Raw genomic sequence first — 23,059 nt, forward strand, 5'->3', positions numbered from 1 at the left:
CCATAGAGACAATAGAAGAAATCAGGCAATCACATTAAATTTAGTATGTCAGCTAAGGACCACGAAATATGCCACAGCATAACAATTCTATGTCTATGCATTTGCAGACACCAAAACCAACTGGTTAAAGTTTTCGAAAAAAGAGTATGCCAACATAACAATTTCTATGTCTAGTTGTAGCAAGCACACAGACTTCCATTACTCCTTAGAAGATTTGTTGATGAGCGACTTGTGAATGTGCGGTATAACACCTCCTCCAGCTATTGTTCCTTTGATCAGAGTATCAAGTTCTTCATCGCCTCGAATTGCTAGCTGCAAATGTCTTGGGGTGATACGTTTCACCTTCAAATCCTTGCTTGCATTTCCAGCCAGCTCCAATACCTCCGCGGTTAGATACTCCAAGATTGCAGCAGAGTAGACAGCTGCAGTAGCACCCACTCTCCCATTGGCGTTGGTTCTCTCCTTCAGCAGTCGATGGATACGCCCAACTGGAAACTGAGAAGGCACAAGACAAACAATTTAGAAACCACAAGGAAAGCCAGTGTCACATAATCCTCTTATTAATCAAATTAGATGAATGAACAAAAATACAAAGACATTAGTACACAGGGTAGTATAACACCAGTACTGCTCTCGAATGTCATTGCCAGGATGCATATAGGAGTATAGGACACTATATGGATGCCTCGTCTTTGAAACGACAAAGTATCAATGTTACTAAAATGGATGAGTCAAGAAAAGGGCCCTTAACTTCATGGCCATTGCCTAATTGTTGAGCAGTTTGCAGGCATGCAGCACGGGTCAATTCAAGAGTCAAGAAGAGCAACTACATTCCTGGAATAAAACTATCACCAAACAGACCTTACTGTTCACACAAGTTGTGCATTGCATAGAGAAAACAGAATGATCAAATTATACAGTATCATTCTCCATTACCGCTCGCAAGACTTTCTTGCATCTTCAAATTTATCACTGGATAGAAACCAGCTCCCAGCACTCCCGCCCCTCTTCTCCCCCCGCCCAGAAAAAAGGGATAAAAACAATTGCTAACCAGTTAGAAAACAAGTTTCTAATTGGTTTGACTTACAATTTCAAAATCGCTGCCAAAGCTATTATATCTTCACGACCACAGCAAAAAGATCAGTCTCAAGTCCTATAAAAAAGGCAGACCAAGTCCTTAAGTTCATTCATGACAAGTTCAATTGATCCTAACCATCAAACCGAAATAAGTCCGCCATTGCCCAAAAAAATCAAATTTTGTCTGGATAGAAGAGGAGACATCCCTGAGCCAAAGGCCAAAGCTGCACGAACCACAATGTCAATGCTCATTAGGTCCCCAAGAAGATAAAGATGTATGTAGCCAATTATGGTTAACCTTTATCTCCCATGGCTCTTTTTCTGCTTCTACATTTCTGACTATTTTGAATCTATTTCTTGAAAATCCCCTAAAACTCGTGAATATCCAGGATTATATACTACCATGTTTCATGTTTTTAACAACTCTTAAACACAGTCCTTATAAACGATAAGAACAAACCCGTAAAGCGCATGATGCACAAATTTGGGCACCTTATACTAAACCATAGGAAATAGAAAGCAGTTTATTGGGGTCCCGCTTTGATTATCAACCATTTCCACAGAAAAAGAAACCACAAACTTAAGTCCATCACACACGCTAGATAATCTCAAGATTAGTTCATTGAGAGCTTCTTCAGCCTTTGCCTAAGGTAAAAAAGATAGTTTAACCTCTCTGCGCTTCTAACACCAAAGCTCAACCCAACCTAAGTGCGTGTCATGTACACAAGAACACAGGCTCTAGTTCAGCTCAATTAAATTGAAATAAGAATTATTTGCAAGTACCCGAAAATCAGTGGGGTAAAGACTAGTCTCATGGGAGACATTAAATATAAAACAAATAAAAAAGGACAAAGGTTCCAGTTCAGCTGAATATCCTATTGAATAGAATAAAGGTTATATATATATATATACGTAATCTACATCAAAAGAATATGTAGCCATTATCAAATAGTGGACAGACCTTTTCTAATACTATGTATTACCCATACACTTTGTTTAGTTGTATTTAATAACCTTGCAAAGTAATAAAAGAAATCCTTACATTCCCCAAAAAAAAGAGGGGAAAATCAGAGGCAGATCAATAATTTGAAGATTATGAGTTCGAGTTTGGAATTCTACCACAACCTATTTGATTTAATAGGTTCAAACTCTATTATTTGTACTCCGTCCCAAAATAGCTGTCACGTTTCTCTTTTCGATAGTCAATTTTATTAATCTTTGGAGCTACATTAGATTAGATCAATTCAATATTTTAAAATTCAAATATTCAAGAATTACCCGAAAAAACACTCTAAATAGCAAGGCTTATCATATCAATATGATAATAAAATATATTTTTTAAGTGTTGGTCAAAGTTCACGCTTTTTGACTCTCGAAAAGTGAAATGTGACAAGTATTTTAGGACAGAGGGAGTACTTATTTAGTGGATTTTTTACCACATATACAGGGTCCAAGCCAAATCTATTAGGCTGGGATAAGCCCCTAAGTCCTTAACTACATCTGAGAAAAAAAACTAAATACGACAACAAAGAACAACTACGAAACACAAAAAAGATAGTGGTAATAAAGAAAAAAGCACAAAAAATCTCTAAGGTCCTTTGGAGCTTTAAACACAAACCGCAAATAAAATGTGGACTTTAAACAAAAAAAGGCACAAATGGGAAAAATATACAAATGTGTTTGTGTAGTCCAACATTAACAATCATAAGCATGAATAACAAATATATAAACGAAAAAATCAAACAAAAATAAAGTGAAATATCAATTTTTTAATAGTCGCAAGTTCAAAATTATGCTCATTCGCAAGGAGAAGTATGCCTTAGAACCTTCACGATAAGCTAGCCAAAGCACTCAACATGTTTTGTGCCTCACTTCAATGCTTAAATGCGCAACATCAAGGACCAGAAACTTAGACAAACTTGAGCTTAAACAAATAAAAATGCGCAAACTTTTCAAATTCAAGCTCAATTCCATATGGAATAATCGAACACAATGAAGATCATAAAAATCTAACTATATATCAAAAGAATGAGAAAACTTTTCCAATTACACATTTTTATGCAAATTCAACAACTTTGCCAGTAAAACAGAGAACTTAAAATCCAATTTGAATTTTCCAGCCTAAAAAAGACAAACCCAGAAACTACAACTCATCAAAAACCCTAATTTACGATAATAAATCATACAATCAATCCAAAAACATCACAAAATGAAGAATTAAGAGCAAACCCAGAAAAAAAAGGAGAAAAAAAACACCTGAAGACCAGCACGAGAAGAACGAGAAGTGGGTTTCTTCTTCTCCTTTTCTTTATCCTTATTAGCCGCTGTTTTCCCCATAATCAAACCCTTAGCTCCTTTTCCCGACATTTTTTCCGGTCGAAATTGGGTGATTTTCCGATTCAATTTTTTTTTTTGATCGAAAAAATTTCAGCACAGTCGAGAGAGATGAGAGTATATAGTATTATATAAATATATAAATAAAATGTGATTGGGACTGAGCTGGAAGGGGGTGGGGGCGCAATCTAATGGAAGATTTTTTGACCATTTTACCCTTGAGTTGTGAGTGAAATTACTTTTGAGAAGCATGTGGTTTACTAGATTGAGAAGGGTAAAAGAGTAAATTACACCTAGAAACTCCAAGCTTGTCACTTTTCTTTTATTTTTATTATATTTTACTATGTCTTTCCACTGTCATTCATCGAATAAGACTACGTTGCCTAGTTGATTTTTGCTGGACTTTTGGGGTGAGGGCTGCTTTCTTTTTTGCCTGTATCGAGGGTACATGTATGCAATCGTAGTATATCTTCTTTATGGTTACAAGTTTTGAATTGTTCGCTCATTAACTTAGTACATGAGTTGGGTTCAGAATATTATGAGACAGCTCGATCTATTTCTTGTGTGTACACTAGCTAGAATGTTGAGAGGATCGGGAAGAACACATTTCTGGTGTACCAATTATCGCTCTTGATAAATATTAAATAGTCAAGTACGAAGTAGATAATTATTGTAGTCTATTTTCTTTTGAAACATTTAAAATAAATGAAAATACAAAATATGGCAAAAGTAAATATAACAAAAATTGGTGTGATTCCAGGAATGGGGTTTGAGGATGATAAGAGTGTAATCACATTTTATTTCTATTTTATATAAGGTAGTGAAGTTGTTTCGGATAGACCCACAATTTTTTAAAAAAACATTTGAAAATACAAGAGCAGAAGAAGCTCGAATATTAATATACTAAGAAAAAGAATATTGACAAAAAAAATTAGTAAGATAACCAAACTAAAAGAATTAACCGTAGGAGAATATCAGTAACTCAATTGATTGGTTATCTGAAAATTCAACTTGTTCATAAAGATTCGATTCCCTAACTTCTAATTCTCTCCACATTTCTCTTTCTCTTACTGGTAATAATAATAATAATGGAAAGGAGCAAAGGGAGTCAATAAATTACTCCAAGACAGGACCACGTTCTCCTCGAGAAAGAAAGGAATCGCTCGACTACCTATTAATTTTTTATCCTAACTCTTGATATTTATGTTCTCCTATCTAGAATCACATTTACGATAAACTGAAGATATATTATATATTGTTGAATCACAACTTCTCAAATTCTTTTTCAACAACTAAAACTCAATGAGTATATATCATCTCTCATAGTAATAGAGAATAATATACTTTAAAGTAAAAACTTATTATTATCGAGTAATTAGATTCAATCAATATTTATATAATAATATATATTTGTACATGTACTTTTTTGACTTGACCATGATTAATTAATATATGTTGTCATTTTATGAATACTTTATTAAGATATACCCTTGTAGTAATTGACCACCTAGATTTAGTTCATTTTATATTGATAATGCAAGGATTATTTACACTATAATTAAATATATATTTAATTATTTACACTATATATATATATATATATATATATAAAAAAAAAAAAAAATTCAAATTCTAGTAAAAAGAACACGCTAACTAGTCAACACCAGCTGCAACCTAAAGTATTCAAGACTCGGAAAAAGTATATACTACCATTTAGTCAAGTTGGTCCCCAAACCACTTTGTACGTAATAGAACTATACCCAATCAAGTTTATAGAGTTTTAAAATTTAAAATATATATGTAAAATTATAAGTATTTATCACTCCGTCATAATCATGTAATATAAATCAATCGTTGAATATATAATGGAAGATGGCACACTCAAAGGTATGGCATAGTTGTCAATGAATTAAGAACGTTCTTATATTCAAATTCCAGTAAAAACAAAAATATTACTAGATGATTTTTTGCCTATTTGTTGGTTCACAGGGTTATCTGGTACTCATTGTTGGTGGGAGGTAGCAAGTATCTCGTGAAATTAGTTGAAGTGCGTAAAAACTAAACCAGAGTAACTACATGGTACCTTGGAAGGTAGCAAGTTTGTCGTGAAATTAGTCAAGGTGCGCGCAAGATGACCTAGAGGTATAGCAAGTATCCTGTCAAATTAGTCGAGGTGCGCGCAAGCTAATCTAGAATTACCTAGTACTTATTGTTCGTGTGAGGTAGAAAGTATAGCATGAAATTAGTCGAGGTGCATGTAATCTAACCCAGAGTTACCCGATACATGTTGTTGATGGAAGGTAGAAAACATCTCATAAAATAGTTCAGGTACGCAGAAGCTGAGTCGGACACCACAATTACCCACAAAAGAAATGGAAGCTAGCTAAGACCATCAAGGAGGAAAATTCCAATATTCTTCCTAATCAATTAAAAATGTTCTGCTTGCCTATTTTGACAAGGTCAACTTTTCAACAGTTTAACAACAAAATGAATAACTTTGTTAGAACATAGTTCAAATATCTATACAAAAAAATTTCATACTAGAACAATAGTTCTTTAATGGCATGCCTAAAAATCCTACTATTTTTCCTCTTCATGAACATTTCTTTTTCCCAAAAAACCACAATTTTTCAAGGCCAACACCTTAGAGTTGGAGAAAAACTGGAATCAGCAAACAAGGAATTCAGGCTTGAGTTTTTTAGCCTTGATGCCAATAAAACACATTATATTGGCATATTCTACAATTTACCTTCGAACATGACCTTATTCCCCGGTGATGATCGCCCCGTTTGGGTTGCAAATCGCGATATTCCGATACAATATGCATCAGGTAACACTCTCACATTGGATGATGATGGAAAGTTGAAAATTTTCTATGGAGAGGATAGTTTTGTTATGTTTAGTTATTATAATGTAACAACAAGAAATACAAGTGCTACACTATTTGATAATGGAAATTTTGTGTTGGTGGAATTGAATACTAATGGTTCAGAGAATGAAACATTGTGGCAAAGTTTTGATTATCCTACTGATACACTATTACCTGGGATGAAACTTGGGAGAAATGTTAAAACAGGACAGATGTGGTCACTGGTTTCTTGGATAAGCAAAGATGTACCTGCCTCGGGGTCATTTACGCTTGGCATGAATGACATTGACCAATTGATGATATGGTGGATGGGAAGTGTGTTTTGGACGAGTGGACGCTGGGGAAATGGGACGTTTGGCAATGTATCGCGAGTATCACACTATGAGTATGTTAACTTGAGTTTTGTTTCGACAGAGGATGAGAAGTATGTGACTTATTCGGTCAGTGAGACTCGAACTTTGTCTAGATATGTAATGGATACATTTGGTTTTATTAAGGAAAGAGGAGCAGCAGGACCTTTTGGGGTGTGTTTTTACAAGCCTAGTGCTGGTTGTGTGACAGAAGAATCGATTGGGTGCTCGATCAGAAACGATTCGTGGTTCAAGAGGAGGCCAAATAGTGTCTCTGGTAATAGATTTAGGTTTGAAGACAACCACATGAGCTTATTTGATTGCAAGAGACAATGTGAGAAAAACTGTTCTTGTTCTGCTTTTGCCTCTATCACAGCTAATGGAACTGGTTGTGATATTTGGAGTAACGTATCGATTTTGAATTCACTTGAATCAGATGTTTTCATTCTTGATGATGAAAGAGGTATATTCATATTTACCTCATTGTCTTTTTTATGTTGTTGTCATGTGACCAGGAGGTCGCGGGCTCCAGCCTCTTGCAGATATGCAGGGTAAGCTGCGTACAATAGACTCTTGTGGTCCGGGGAAGTGCACTATTTCTATGTCTAGCTAGTAACTAGAGTTAGTAAAGCGGACTCTAACGATGAATTGTGCAATGTGTATTCATAGATTTGGTGCCAATAAGAAATCAGAGCAGCTCAAATGTACCAAGCACAATCTCACTTCCTCCAGATTTAGCACCAGAACCATCTCCTAATTCAACGTCAGGATCGTCTAAAGGAACTTGTATGTATTGTGTCTAAATCTTGCTCTTGAATTATCGTATATGATTGAAGGCGAAAAGCTTTATTTGATTGTTTCCTCGATATAGTTCATTTAAGAAAGAACTATACGTTTTAGGCACGTATTCTTTTGTAGTATCATCATTACACAATCTAGTCCTTGTTTCGAGTATATCCAGAGAAAGGTCATTTAGATCATCTGTGTTGATGTTGTTACTGCTCCTTTCCTGAATGTTCTGCACTGTTTTCCTTTTTACTTGTCATGTTTTCTTCACTGTCGTTTTTCCATTTCCATAACTACTTTTATTTGTTGCTCTTGAGCCGAGGGTCCTTTAGAAATAGTCTCTCTACCTCCCTGCGGTAGGGGTAAGGTCTGCGCACACTCTACCCTCTCCAGACTTCACTTGTGGAATTTCACTCGTTATGTTGTTTTGTTGTTGATGCAGCAACAAAATGGTGGATATGGCTTATAGCTACAATCGGTTTGACACTATTCGTAGGACTTAGCTCCCTATGCTACTTTCTACACGGAAAAGGTGAGCACTCGAAGAATTTAGCTAGAAGCTTGCACCAGTAAAACTCAACTATGTTGCTCGGACTCTGCTAAAATGCTGCCACAGTACCCCTGTCGGATCCTAAAAAATAAAACGCACTACTTTTGAAGGATCTGACACACACCAAACAACATTTTTTAAAAGTCTGAGCAATATAGAAATGCTATACTTGGTTTATGATCCCACAACTTCCTTTTTCACTATCAGGGAAAGCAAAAGCAACAGCTTTGCTATTGCTTAATCAAACAGCAAATATATCTAAAAAGAGAAAAATAGACAAGAAAATGAGCCATGAAGTGCAGTTATACAGCCTCGAGAGCCTAGCAATCGCCACAGACAATTTTTCACCAGGAAATAAGCTCGGGGAAGGTGGATTCGGACTAGTATACAAGGTAAACATGAAACCTTTTATATGAATATGATTCGCGTAAGCTTAAATACTTAAACGAGTCATTATTTTTCAGGGAGAAATGCCTGATGGGCAAGAAGTAGCTATAAAAAGACTTTCGACTAGTTCAGGACAAGGCCTATTGGAGTTCAAGAATGAAATTCTATTGATTGCAAAACTTCAACATACTAACCTTGTTAGGCTTCTAGGATACTGTACTCTACGCGAAGAACGGATTATAGTTTATGAATACATGCACAACAAAAGCCTAGACTTCTTCCTCTTTGGTAATATCATGTTTTTCATCTTCAACAATTAGAACAACTTTGTCAAGAAATTTCATTTTTTACAATGATATGAACAGATAGTAACAAAAAGGAGCTACTAAATTGGGACACACGATTCAGAATCATCGAAGGGATTGCTCAGGGTATACTGTATCTGCATAAATATTCAAGGTTGAAAGTGATTCATAGAGATTTAAAAGCAAGCAACATCTTACTTGACGCGGAAATGAATCCAAAGATATCAGACTTTGGCATGGCGAGGATATTTGGAACACAAGAATCTGAAGCAAACACGAAAAGAATTGTTGGAACACAGTAAGTAAATAAGCAATGTTTTCATATACAAGTTTTTATATAATATTACTTGAAGTTCTGAATACATTTTTCGGATACTACTTCAGTGGCTATATGTCTCCAGAGTATGCCTTGAGAGGCATTGTTTCAACGAAAACGGATGTATTCAGCTTTGGAGTTTTACTGTTAGAAATTGTTAGTGGCAAGAAAAACAACAGCTGCTATGATTCCGAACATCCATTAAACCTTATAGGACTGGTAAGTTTCTAGACTAAATTATGAACATATCTCTCGAAATGTAGAAACATATAACTATTCGTACTATGTTTTTAGGCATGGGAATTGTGGAGAGAAGAGAGAGCTTTGGAGCTAATAGATGCAACACTAATTGAATCATGCTCGCGCGATGAAGTAATGAGATGCATACATGTGGGACTCCTTTGTGTGCAAGATTATGCAAAAGATAGGCCTTCAATGTCAAATGTTGTTTCAATGCTTATGAATGATACGAAACAACCACCACCACCACCAGAACGACCAGGATTTTTCATCGAGAGAGGGGATCAACGTGCAGAGATCTCCGAAGAAGTAGTCAGATACTCGATAAACGGGCTATCAATATCAGAGTTGAGAGCAAGATAAGATACAAGATGGTCAATTGAGAGAAGTAACTTATTTAACATTCTTTTGATGAAGTGTAAAAAGTTACCAACTTCAAGTACATACTTATAGGACTAATTTTGAGTCCTGTTTCTTTGATACTATTACATTATGATGCATTTTGTGAGTAGAATATTTGAGACGGATCCAGAATTTAAGTCAAAGATGGTAAACGAGATAAGGCAAGGCGGAGTTATGGCAATAGAGGCTTCACCATTACCTTCCCTCTCCCGCCTGATAGCAACGTCACCAATTACATTTAAAATGTTTGAGAATACACTTGACACTCATCGACTATATAAGTCGAAAGAGAATATGAGAGGAGTTTCTGAACTATCAATATTTGTATATTAGACAAAAGAGGTAACTGAATGTACATATATTTTCTCATTCTGAGCTTTACATGTTCCACAAATGGGCTGTGAATTAGTTTACACTCAATTCACTACAAAAATAAAGAACAATTTTGGTTTTCACCTAAACTCACTACAATTCTGATGATTTAGCTTCATCAATATTGTTATCTTTATCGCTAACAAAAACTAAACGATCACCATCTCTGATCAACTCTATTTCGTCGATTTCAGCTCCATCTTTGCTTACAACTTTGGCCTGAGAGATACCATATCTACTAGAACCAATTTGAAGTAGCTCTTTAAAACTCTGTGGGAGTAAAATGAGTTTTCCCCCGTTGTCTCCTTTCTCAGGGCAACACACTGTCACTCGGGGAGCATAAGTCTTGGTTGTCATGACACTTACATTACTGTCGTTTGCAGATAAAAGCACGTCGTGCTCATTGGTCTGCTTTGCTGACATTATCCCGAATAATGAGTTGTGGAAGTTATTAGACCTACGTCTAGGACGTGAACGCCCTAATGATCCGTCTAGTCCTAGAAATGAGACTCCATGGGATGCATGGGTGATTGTTGGCTCACTTTTGAACCTCCCAAGAAATCTAACCCCTCGTTCCTCGGGGATAGGATCAACGGATCGAGTTCTCATCATTACCCTGGATTCGAAGAGTTCTTTGATGTCTTCATGTCCTTGTTGCTCAGCAAGGTCCCGGGGAGTCCAATTATGTTCGTCCGGTTGATCAACGTTAGCCCCTCGATCCAAGAGGTACTTTACTATTTCTATGTTATCTTCACAAACAGCAACATGGAGAGCTGATGAACCGTTGATCTTGGGAAGCGTGACATCCCCGCCATAACGGACAATCTCCTTGAGCAAATTCAAGTTGTTCTGTTCAACAGCAACGCAGGCGAAATGTCCCACATCACCAGCTGATAGTTTAGCACCGTTGTCAACGAGTAACTGGATAACTGACTCGTGCTTCCCCATGATAGCCTCCCACAATGGCACATTGCCTTCTGAGTCTGTGTATACACAAGAAACAAAATCAAATTCTTATATCTGGCTGTGTCGGTGGACATGATAGGAAAAGGAGACAACTGATAGAGTGTGAAACTCGCAAAAAAAAAACGATAGTTGAGGTGTGTTTTTGACTATAAAAACTCTAATGTTTGGACCAAAACAAACTTTTGGCAACAACAGAATTTGAAAAAAGAAATGGAGCATACCTCTACTATTGGGATCAGCCCCGAAATCGAGCAGAAGAACCACACAGTTCTCAATGCCTTTAGACGCAGCGATATGCTGATAAGAGAAAAAACCAGGGGGAAATGAGAAATGTAGTTACATAGAATCCAAGCTTATGGTAACAGATGATCGTAAGGGTACTAACCAATGCGGATCTTCCATTGTTGTCTGATTCATTTGGATCAAGACCGCGCTTCAACAAGTGATGCAACAATAAGTCATCACTTCTAAGCGTTGCAAAGCAAAGGGTGAGAGGCAAGTCCATTCTACCGCGAGCTAGCATATGCTCGGTTTCAAGTAGAACACCCTCCATAATTGGATTCTTCATTTCCTTCAAATGCTGCTCAGCAAAAAGAGAAAAAACATAATAGCCATGTTTAGTTAAAGCATTTTATTTGAAATCATCCAAATTAGGAAACGTTTGAGGCGTTCATACCTGAAGGAGATTATTCATGATTATTGTCCCGTCCCCAACATTGGCCTGGACGATATTCAGAAATATGGTACGATTCATACGTAGTAGCTGGCACAGTCTCTTCGTTCGTACTGTAAATAGTTGAGGCCTATAACAAAGAACCCCGATTTCACCACAAAGATCACCAGCCCTGACCTCCCCGACAACCTGAAATATCCATTTTGGTATCAGCTCACCACTTGTGGTTCCGGAAAAGATATATATGTACTTCATCAAAAAGAATCGAGTGAACGTATTGAAATTATGAAGGTATTTGCACATGTTAGATGAAACTTGCCTGTTCAAGTCCGTTTTTAAGAACCACTAGATCCTGTCAGATAGGTTCAACATTAGACTCGTACTACCAAGTAAAATACCACGATACATGAAAATTAATTTCCGCGTTCAGATTACAAAAAGAGGTTGAAAATTACCACAGCTCCTGTTACAAGAATATAGAAGTCTGTTGGTGCTTCATTCTGCAAAATGACATCCTCTTTGGGAGGAAAGTACTCTGCCTTCATCTCGGAGACCTTGAATCACGAAGAAAATGTCAAATATTAAAGAATAACATGCTTAAAAGATTTAGGACAGCGATTAAATATCTGGTTCATGAAGTTACCAGCTGGAAGAGTAGATCGTTTGACACTCCACGAAACAGATAAACCTTATCTACTAAAGAATAGAAAAGAAAATGTGAAACACTTGAACGGATGGCTTTAGGAAGAGACTCGAGTGTCTCTTGCTGCTGCAGCCCTTCCGAGTCTGTTCTGAACTTCAAGCACAAGTGTGCAAGCATCTGATCTTGGAGTCGAGCGGGCAATTGGTTCCTCTGTGCAAAGCTCGAAGCAGCTTGAATTGTATCTCTCTGATGCAGCAATTTGGACAGATGCATTTTAGAAACTACACAAAATTATAGAATTACTGATAAAACAATCAAACAATAAGATAACTTTTACTCACAAATTTTCTAGTCCTACTCGTCCCGTGTACAACCAAGTTAGTCATATTTCCTATTAAGTATGCTGTCAATCCCAAGTTAAAGAGCATGTAGAAGATATCAAAGATCATTTCCCGCGTATTCTCTGGATGCAGATCTCCATAACCGACTGTAGTGAGAGTAGTTATCGACCAATAAATAGAAGTGACATAACGAATCCATAAACTCTGATTAAGGAAGTCATCCATAGAGACTCCGATCCATGTCTTTTTTGGATTGGGATAATGAGCCGCGATAAGATAATAAAAGCATCCGGCACAATGAACAGCAAAAAGAGTGACCTATAGAGAAGAACCAACACATTGATATATTAGAACAACATCGATTCAACACTTAATCAAAGGAAGGCGAAATGTACTTACACAAATAAGCTTTGCACATCGAACCCAAAAGTAATTGAAGTTCCTATCTTTCTCCAATCTGTTTCAAACAAAAAAAAATAAGACATCTCTATAACAGTAGTCCTATATAACAACATTTCACTATAACAGCTAGGCTTTCTTTGGAATCGACTTTCATGTTTATGTTCTCTATATCAACATTTCACAATAACAACCAAAAAATTATCTGGACAAACAACGTTGTTATAGAGAGGTCTGACTGTAGTACCTGGCAAACAATGCACTAACTCTTCTTAGACGCCACAAACGAAGCATATTGAATAATCCATACTGACGTAAAGGTTTTGGGGAAATCTTCACAGCAAGTTCTGAAGGGATTGTTGATATGACATCAAATAAGAACCAAGTACTCATATACTTCCAAGCGATCTTTTTGTGTTCATCGACAAGTAGATAAGTGGCTCTATCCAAGAAAGCTACAAAGAAGGTAAGAATGATATCAATCGCGAAGAATCCATTGACTACATTGTCCGTCTTAGCGAGTGGTCCTTCTGGTTTTCCTAGAAAGCCAAACTCGAACGGGGACACCCAAGCAGTGTAAACAACCAGCACAACTAGAAATGTCTCCCATAACCTACAAGCATTATATCAACCTGAGCTGATTATAGCAAAAATCCATGATCATTTCAATGCATCAAATATCTACTAAACGACGAACAGGATTAATAAGCAATCAAAATCTCGAAAGAAAAAAGAACAATGACTCTTGATTAAGTGCAACATGATATACTTGTTAGCACATTATAGAAAGTTGTAGCAACTAGCAAGTACAAGTAACTTGGCAAACTAAAACATTAGTAGCTGATTCTACAGCTCGAACATGTGACCTAAGACAATTTTATTGTTGCTCCAAGGCTCCCCTACTGGCAAACTAAAACAATGTTGCCAAAAATTTAGAATAGTAATTATCAATTTGTGATGTCTTAGACAATGTCAAATCATTGAAATCACCAAATATGTTAAAACATACAAGGTACTAGGCTCATCTCATACCACTATGGTCCCATTAAACTATCTTGCTCAGATTCTTCAAAAATGTTCCATATTGGACTTTTGAAGAATCCTACATGCACCACTCGACACGTTTGAAAAGTGTGAGCAATAGAGTGAATAAAATAGAAGGCTTGTAAGGGACTGGCTTAGTGATACATAAAGTAGGATGAAAATCATGGGAGATTAGAATTCAAATTCTAACAGAGTCAACAAACTAAAACCGACCTTTGCCACCAATTTTTTATTTGTGTTGTTGGGAAATAACATATGTCAATAAAATAATCGAGATACGCATAAATTGGTTCAAGAAAAAAAAAAAGCAATAAAAGAAAAAGGGTTTTATTTTGTGTCAAAAGAGGCAACTGGAGTAGGGGTAGAAAAGACAAAAATATTACAGTTGAAAAGATGTTTTTTGTTTATTCTGCAGAAAAGGGGGGCCAGTCAAAAGAATGATATTTTGTCCCCCACCCACCAGGAAAAGAAAAAAGAACAACTCAATAACTAGAATCGAGTATAATTCTATAAGTGGGATTCAAAAAAAAATATAATATTTACATAGTCTGCAATCTTAATTTTACTGTAAGAGATTATTTTCGATAAATTGAAAGAAAAGAACAACCCAACAAATTTGAATATGTCTTACTTTTTTTTCAAATATCATATTTTTATGTTTAAACGCCTATTAATATTTGTTGAAATAACTGAATAACTAAGAGTATTTCAATTTACCATCGTCATCAATAAAAAAAAAATTAAAGCATTGGACGGATCTATAGACACATGTTTCATGTTTACTCAAAGGTTCTAACTTTTCTCCAACAAAAAGTCAAAAGAAAATAGCGTAAAAAAATTTTAAAATATTATCCAATTCATATCTCATTATTGAAAAATATTACTCCCTCCGTTTCAAAAAGAATGACCTAATTTGATTTGGAAATGAGTTTAAGAAAAGAAATAAAACTTTTTAATCTTGTGGTTCTAAATTAAAGTTATGTCAAATGTACCAAAATATCCTTTTATCTTGTGGCCTTAAACATGTCACATGGAAAGTTAAAGTTAAATTGTTGCCAAAAAAAGAAAAAGATCATTCTTTTTGAAACATATTAAAATGAAAATTGAGACATTCTTTTTGAAAGAGAAGGAGTATCTAATTTCAAACCTTTAAAAGAATCCTATTCACAAAATCAAGAATAATTCATAGATCAAACATTAGTAAAATCAAAATTGAGAGAGAGAGAGATTTAAAAATATAAGAAAAAACTCGATAGCTAAGACTCGCTCGAGCAGCTGAACATCTCTAACCATTAACAAATAGATTGAGGAATCGAGTTACTTTGAAGACTAAGTAAAAACACTATTGATCCTCGTGGGGTGAGAAGAAAAAAACGTCATATTTTATTGTCTTGGAGGCTTAAAAAATTCCATAGACGTTAATTTCAACAACCCACACACAAGAAAATTAAACAAATATAACTGAACAAAGACTTCAAAAAACTTCAATAATGCACAAGGTGTACTATATTGTAAAAAAGATATGTGGTGGAGCATACTAGAAGATCCTATAAACTTTATTTACAAAATTAGATAGATCAGGATTCAAATTTCAATATTATTATTTTTATTTGTGTTGAATTACAATTAACTATAGTAAGAGGTAATAAATACTCGATTCAAAAAGTCAAGTTGGTTGACACCGTCATTAATAAAAAATGTTAAGTTTCAAGCTTCTTTTTTTTTTAATAAATGATGTGTTCAATTCGATTTTGTGCACCTCTTGCTAACTTCATTAATCTCTTAGTGTTTTTGACTCTTTTGTAATTTGAACTTGATTTAGAAATTTTAATCGTCATGCAAGGCCCACTAAAAGGTGGGAGCTTCGTATCTTGAGTTTTTTCATTTCTAAGACTCGAATAACTATTTTATATCCTAAATTGGTTAGAATCCCACAATTATCAACCATGTATTTTCATTTATTATTGCTTTTAAGTAATACTATTCATCATATTCATGCCCTTTTTAAGAATTTTCCCAATATTCAATGGTCAAACAAAAGAAGATTATGAACATCCATAGACATAGAAACAAAATAAAGTTGAGAAATGTCAAACAGAAAACACTCTCCCTTTAACGGTTTTATATAGCACGAATTTAAATTAATCGAACCAGCAAAATACTAAATAATTAAACTAAAAAGAATGATAGAAGAACAAAGAACAAAGAAGATTCATCCTTTAACGACTTTATGCTACACGAATTTGAATTAATTGAACTCAAAAAACTCTAAAAATGTCTAAACTAAAAAGAATGATAGAAGAAGTTAGTTTGCCCTTAACCATCCTAAGTGCACGAATTTGAATTAATCAAACTCAAAAAAAAATGATAAAAAGTAAAAAAAAAAGAATAGATATAAGCTAGCTCCTTGACTATCTTACACAACACAAACACAAATCTGAATTAGTCGAGTCAGTAAATTTCACATACAAAATCATTCAACTCCAAAAAAAGAAAATAGATATAAGCTTGCCCCTTGACTATCTTACACAACATATGAACATGAATCAGAATTAGTCGAGTCAGTAAATTCCAAGTACGAAATCATTCAACTCCAAAAAAAGAGAAAGAATAGATATAAGCTTGCCCCTTGACTTATCTTACACACAACACATAACACATGAACACGAATTTGAATTAGTCAAGTCAGTAGATTCCGAATACGAAACAATTAAACTCCAAAAAAAAAAAGAGTAAAGAAGAATAAAGAACCTGTATTGTCGATCATAAGGTGAAATAATAAATCTTTTAAGCTTGACTCTTCTATTACTTCTTGCACCAAGTGAAGGTAAAATTCCAGTAGAAAGACTATAATGACTACTTTCTCTTGATAATTGTTCTATTTCTTGTGCTGCACCACACATTGAAACTCCCAAAACACCAAGTCCTCTATTATCTCCCATAACTCTAAAAAAATAAAATTAATTTTTTAAAAAAATATTATGTGTGTCCTCTTTAGTTTTATGAACTTTGCTCAATATATATATAGAGAGAAATAGATGGAAAAAAAGGGAAATTTATTTATAGAGGAAAAAAGGTTCTTTTTTTAGGAGACACCTACCAATATAGTCTCTCTCGTGAATCTTTTAACACATGTTGTTGGTGATGTTATGTATATTTATTTTGACTGATGTGAGAAAGGAAAAAGAGAGGAACTTTTATAGTTTGACACTTTTTATTTTATTTTTGCCCTTTTTTGGAGTCTGTGCTTAATGTATATATATATTGGGGTCTCATTAAATTTGAATTCATGTAATTCAAAATTTCATTTTGGAAAGTGGCTCTTTAAATAGGCTTTTTTTTTCATTTTTAAAAGCTCGAACTTGAAACCCTTAGTTAAGAGTACTGAAGAAATTAAATTTGAATTCATTTAATTCAGGATTTATTTTTGGAAGTGTAGCTTTATGAGATTGTTTTTTTATTATTAAGAGCTTGAACTTGAAACTTCTAATTACGAGTACCGAAGAAATCATATTTTTGTTCTTTATTTGCTTGTGCACACGTATGACAAATATATAGAGTATACTCTTCTTTCATTTACTATACGAAGATAAGTACTCTCTTGACCAGTTTGTTTCAATTTATATGAAAATATCTTTTCGAATATAGAATTTAAGAAAGAGCAAGGGATGTTTGAAAATTATGATATAATATAAGTCAATAGAATTTATGTGGTTATAAATCAACTCAGTAAAAATTAAATGAGAATTTAAAATATTTGTTTATAAGTCAAAAAAAATTATGTGGTTATAAATCAACTCAATAAGAATTAAGTGAGAATTCAAAATATTTTTTATAAGTTAATAAAATTTATTTGGATATAAATCAACTCAGTAAAAATTAAATGAGAATTCAATTTTGTTTTATTATATAAAGACTAATACTTCCTTAATTTGTTTGTTTCAATTTCTATGATATTAATTAATCAAGAGTTTAAGAAAAGAACGAAGGATATTAGGAATTTAAGATCTAACATAATTAAGTTAATGGAATGTATATGACCATAAATCAGTTCATTAAGTTAAAATAAAATTCTAGAATTAAATAATTACTTAATATAAAAATATTATTTTTTTAAAACTGATTAAAATAAAAATAATATCACATAATTAGCACTACAAAAACAATAAAGTCCATGAATAGTGTGATTATAAATAAATAAAAAATTATAAGTTTTAATTACAAATACATCTAATTCAAATTCAATAATTTTAATTCAAAACTTGTACTCATTATTAATGTGATGTATAGTAAGGTTTGAATAATGTGAGAAAAGGGAAAAAGGAAGGAACTTTTGCAGGTTTTTTGTTGTAACCTTTTTGCCATTTATTTGACACGTATGGCAAATAGATATATTTTTTTGACTCATAAAAAATAAAAAGATAAAAATGTCGGCGAATCGATCATGGATTATATACTTTTCTTGTTTTTTATTTTATTACTATATAAAGACTAGTAACTTTTTTTTGATTGGTTTGTCTTAATTTATGTAATGTTTGTTTGACCAGGAATTCAAGAAAAACACAAATGAAATTTGAAATTTATAGTCAACACAAAACAATGGAACTCCTTAATTAAAATAAAAAAATTGAGTTAAAAAACGTACTAAATATAGTATTTTAGGACCGAGTAAAATTGAAATAGTGACGATTCATTTAAATTTATAAATTTTAGAATAGCAAAATTAATTGTCCATTATATATAGCATTTATCGGATATGAAAATTTTATTGAATTGAGTTCAATATAGAAGGTCAAGTAAAAATTATGTGGATTGGGTCCAAACTTCTTTAATGATTTTGTCTTCCGTCATGACCATCACACATCAGAGGCGTACCTAAAATTTAGAGCTTATGAATTTATATATATATATACACATTGATATCTCTTAACATAAGTTAAATTTTAGTCTAGTGGTTAAGGTATTGTGAGAATTCCTCGAGGTTATGTGTTCAGTCCTACGCCCCTTAAAAAACAATAAATAATAAGGGAAATATTACTATATTATCCTTTGACTTTATTAAATTTAATGCTTTGAGAAATGCGTTAGATGATATACTTGTATTTAATAGCAAGGGTAAAGTAGACACAGAAGGAAAATTATCTCTTGATTTTCTAAATTAGACAAAAATCGTTGAACAACTATTTTTAGTATAGTGGACAAATGTTATTGTAGGGTGGGAGTATATTTTTTACTGCAACCATTAACACTCCTTAATGACAATTTTAAATCCAACACTATATATATATATAATAAAGTTCCATAAATTCATATATAATTTCTAGCTTCGTCATTGATTATATTTTTTTTTGGGCACTTTGTTTTGTGCACACGCAAGACAAATATAATTTTCTCGTCTTTTCCTTTTAAAGATTCGAACTACCTTACCCTCTTTTTTTCCCCTCTAATTAAGGTGGCCATTAATATTCAAGTTGACACAAATTTTGTGGAACAAAAATGTGTGTGCCTTATCATGAGAGTAATTAAAGTGGAACAAAATATTTTTTTAGAAAAAGTTTGAATATGATTCGAGTTGCATTAAATCTTAATTTCTACTGTTCGTCCATTTGTTAGTACCAAAATTGTTTCATATTTTTGTGGTGTTTATACTTTGTAATTTATCAAAATTTAATTACTTTTTAATTTTATATAAAAAATGTTAAAGTATATGGATATAAATATATTTAATCATAAATTCTTTAAATTTTGATGAAATTGGTTTTATATCGTTCATGAGAGATAATTTTTATCGATGTAGGCGAGCCATTAATTCTTATCGCTTTTTCAGCGAAAAATAAAGTCAGATCTATAGATAGCTCGTGCTCGAAGCTTTTGATTATTTTTGGTCTTCATGATATGGCCCTAGACGTATTTAATCTTCAATTAATTAATCACCCCTTTATATAAAAAAAAATATTAAAAATAAATAAATATATATATATATAATATTTAGATCATTTATAGAACTGTATTTTACCCTATTAAAAGAATGGAATATATGTCCTAGTCTTTTTTATTTCGGAGAAGGGTCTAAAATGCCCCTCAAGTATTTAAATTGGTACAAAACTATCCTCCATCCATCTATCTGCCCAAAAATACCCTCGATGTTAATCCTTTGACTCATATTTGCCCTTATTTTTAATAGCTCCCTTAAAGTAAAATTATTAAATATTTATTTATTATATTGCTTAATGTGATTGGTCCAAATTTAAATCCTTCTCAAATAAATAATAAAAATGATATTTTAAAAAATTCATTTTTTCTATAAAATCACTTATGATTCATATTTTGACCCGATACACTTGAAAATAATATTGAAAAAAATAATTAATTTCATGATATCTTCTTATTGGCCTATTTTAAATCAACCCCAATTTATTATAATGTAACCCAACTCATAAATGGGGATCCAACTAAAATCCATACTTACCCCGACTGATTGCCATCTAAAAAAAAATATTATTTTCATTAATATAAAATTTTCTCTAAATTATCAAAATGTATTGTTCATTTTCGCTTTTATTCCTTTTTTTAATCTCTTGTTCTTAATTAGGATATCCGAGACTCACACTTGAAATGAACTCACATATTTATATTCCTTTAATTAGTATTATTGTCATGATGGAATGAGGGTGGGATAAGAGAAATGATTGTTTTTATTCCTTTATTTTTAATTTTGGGTACACACAAAAGAAAAATATAATATTTGTACATATTTGCTTAATTAAGTCATCTTTTATTGAACTAATTATTTCTATATGAATGCATCGTTAGTTTCCTCAATTTTTTTTCTCTTGTTTGTCATAAATTTTAAATAAAATAAAATGGTGGACAATAATCCAAATAGAAAAAAAATGGAAGAGATAGGAAGTGAAGGGCCGGGGAGGGAGGAGTTTAGAGAGCAGATGTCTAACCTTTTTATAATTTTAAATTTACTATGAAATTCAAAATCAAGTCAATCATGTGAGCTTATATATTAAGTAATATCAAATTATTTTAACGGAAAGGGCCTAAAATGTCCTTAAACTATGAGATTTGGTACAATATTACTCTCCATTCACCTAATGAGTATGATCCCTTAGACATAAGGATATTTTTTGGCCGAAAGGTGGACTTCAGGGGTATTTTATGGCCATTTTAAGGTCGATAGATGGATGAAGGGTAATTTTATATTAATTCAAATACTTGAAGGCATTTTAGGCCCTTCTCCATTTTTATTTTTATGAAATATGAGATCTTTATGCACAAAGCCAAACAATTCCTAAATTTGAAATTATAGTACAACTTAACATAAAATCATGGGCAGTTTATAACGTAAAAATCCATAATATTTTTTAAGATTCACAAAATTATGAATAAAAAAATACATTTCAAATAACCAAAGGTTAAATATGTTTATGAAATAGAAATATTATTTTCAAACAACCTCGACTAAATAATTTTTCACCAAATAATGAATGTTAAATACGTGTCTTCACAATAATTATGTTACTATTCATCTAACTTGAATTATCAACTAAGAAAAACTATTTGATAAAATATCGAGTACGAATAAATTTCTATCGATCAGATTCTTCTAATTAAGAGTCAATGCACCGAGTGACAACCCCAATTACATAAGGCGACCTTCACAATGTGCCTAGAAAACAGCCCTTCAAGATATATTTAATTATTATTTGCCCAACAAAAAATAGATTTATTTTATTTATTTATTTATTTATTTATTTTAATCAACCGACCATAAATAGGAAAAAAGATAAATGGGTCCCACAGATAGTCAACTTCTGTACAAGATTGAGCAGTTAAAAAGCCTTAATCTGGCAATTATATTAGTTGACTTCTTGGAAATGCAATGATCCATCCACTCCTTCATTAAATTTTAGAAATAAATTCACTTGTTATATTTGAATTCAATTTATTTTATTATCTACTACTACTATTATTTTATCAAAAAATAATTTTATATAGGGCACTCTTTAATGAGAGAATTAGTTTTGTGAAGCCCATAACGGAAAGCGTGTCGATGATGGTGGATCCAAGAAAAAATCAAAACATTTTTATGTTAAACTTTTCAATGATGAGTGCATATAATTATAATTTTAGGCAGTTATTTTCACATTAAAATGAGAGAGAAAATAAAGATCTTTATAAACCTGTTGGTGTGCATATTATATTCTTAGGTGAATTATTCTCACATCAAAATGAAGATCTTTATAAAGCATATATATAACAAGTTCACATAATTCTTTTGTCACACCCCAAAACCGGATGTGATGGCACGTGCCCAAACCCCACCGGACACGTAAGCCTAACACCCAAAAACCTGACGATGCGGAATTAATAAAACAAGAATAAGATAGAAAGATAAGCGGAAGTCTTTAAATAAACTCAACATAACCCCAGAATTGGTTGTCACATGTACAAACCTCTAATACAGAATCTGAATAATATATACAAGTCTCATAGTAAAGTTCTAGAATAGAACAGAACAGTAAATATAGATAACTTGAGGGCACGTCTGGAATGAACCGCTACCTCTCAAGTAAGTCTGGAAGCTCTAATCTGAAGATGAGTAATAAGCCGGATCTGATAGAGCTGTCAACCTACACAACTGTGTAGAAGCAAGGGTGAGTACCAAAAGCAACAGGTACTCGCAAGTAACACTAAACTAAGCTAAACTAGCAGCTACAAACAACTCCTTTCAATCCCAACCGAACCACCGAAACTTCATTCTAACAGCTAACCAACAACCTATACTACACAATTCATAATCAACAGATATATCCAACAGTGTCTCAACATCAACCTCATATCCTCATGTAAGAGCAAATAGATCATATATCACATGAAGAGGGGCAAATAGGTAAAATCCACACACCACAGACAAAGATGAAGTCAAATGCGATGCAAATGCAATAAGGATGTCATGTAGTCGTGATGCATGTCTGTCCTAAGATACACATCTG

At 33.1% G+C, this 23,059-nt stretch overlaps 3 protein-coding genes across 3 annotated transcripts; 1 reads left to right on the forward strand and 2 right to left on the reverse strand.

Annotated features, from left to right (window-relative positions):
• Positions 1–7: 7 nt before the first annotated feature.
• On the reverse strand, positions 8–3,546 carry LOC125861693 (probable histone H2A variant 3). Its single transcript, XM_049541543.1, has 2 exons — positions 3,334–3,546; positions 8–495 (listed from the first exon to the last, which is right to left on the reverse strand). Exons 1-2 carry the CDS (start codon positions 3,442–3,444, stop codon positions 199–201), a joined length of 408 nt encoding a protein of 135 aa, XP_049397500.1. The 5' UTR covers positions 3,445–3,546; the 3' UTR covers positions 8–198.
• A 2,366-nt stretch (positions 3,547–5,912) lies between these two features.
• On the forward strand, positions 5,913–9,822 carry LOC125861691 (G-type lectin S-receptor-like serine/threonine-protein kinase CES101). The gene is made up of 8 exons (XM_049541541.1): positions 5,913–7,093; positions 7,300–7,416; positions 7,859–7,948; positions 8,174–8,358; positions 8,431–8,641; positions 8,719–8,956; positions 9,043–9,193; positions 9,269–9,822. Exons 1-8 carry the CDS (start codon positions 5,971–5,973, stop codon positions 9,575–9,577), a joined length of 2,424 nt encoding a protein of 807 aa, XP_049397498.1. The 5' UTR covers positions 5,913–5,970; the 3' UTR covers positions 9,578–9,822.
• Positions 9,823–9,959: 137 nt separating this feature from the next.
• LOC125861694 (potassium channel AKT1) lies at positions 9,960–17,043 on the reverse strand. The gene is made up of 11 exons (XM_049541544.1): positions 16,806–17,043; positions 13,258–13,623; positions 13,011–13,068; positions 12,612–12,929; positions 12,271–12,516; positions 12,083–12,181; positions 11,947–11,979; positions 11,631–11,816; positions 11,340–11,534; positions 11,176–11,251; positions 9,960–10,971 (listed from the first exon to the last, which is right to left on the reverse strand). The coding sequence occupies exons 1-11, from the start codon at positions 16,994–16,996 to the stop codon at positions 10,082–10,084; spliced, it is 2,658 nt and encodes an 885-aa protein (XP_049397501.1). The 5' UTR covers positions 16,997–17,043; the 3' UTR covers positions 9,960–10,081.
• Positions 17,044–23,059: the final 6,016 nt, after the last annotated feature.

The sequence above is a fragment of the Solanum stenotomum genome, chromosome 4 (assembly GCF_019186545.1).
Source record: "Solanum stenotomum isolate F172 chromosome 4, ASM1918654v1, whole genome shotgun sequence".
NCBI lineage: Eukaryota > Viridiplantae > Streptophyta > Magnoliopsida > Solanales > Solanaceae > Solanum > Solanum stenotomum.

Coding starts and splice junctions, on each gene's coding strand:
- LOC125861691 (XM_049541541.1), top strand. CDS start 5,971: ATGGCATGCCTAAAAATCCTACTATTTTTCCTCTTCATGAACATTTCT. Junction 8,359..8,430: donor GATTCGGACTAGTATACAAG/GTAAACATGAAA, acceptor ATTATTTTTCAG/GGAGAAATGCCTGATGGGCA. Junction 8,957..9,042: donor AAAAGAATTGTTGGAACACA/GTAAGTAAATAA, acceptor ATACTACTTCAG/TGGCTATATGTCTCCAGAGT.
- LOC125861694 (XM_049541544.1), bottom strand. CDS start 16,996: ATGGGAGATAATAGAGGACTTGGTGTTTTGGGAGTTTCAATGTGTGGT. Junction 12,517..12,611: donor CGAGTAGGACTAGAAAATTT/GTGAGTAAAAGT, acceptor TTGCTGCATCAG/AGAGATACAATTCAAGCTGC. Junction 12,182..12,270: donor ACGATCTACTCTTCCAGCTG/GTAACTTCATGA, acceptor TCGTGATTCAAG/GTCTCCGAGATGAAGGCAGA.
- LOC125861693 (XM_049541543.1), bottom strand. CDS start 3,444: ATGTCGGGAAAAGGAGCTAAGGGTTTGATTATGGGGAAAACAGCGGCT. Junction 496..3,333: donor CTTCTCGTGCTGGTCTTCAG/GTGTTTTTTTTC, acceptor GTGCCTTCTCAG/TTTCCAGTTGGGCGTATCCA.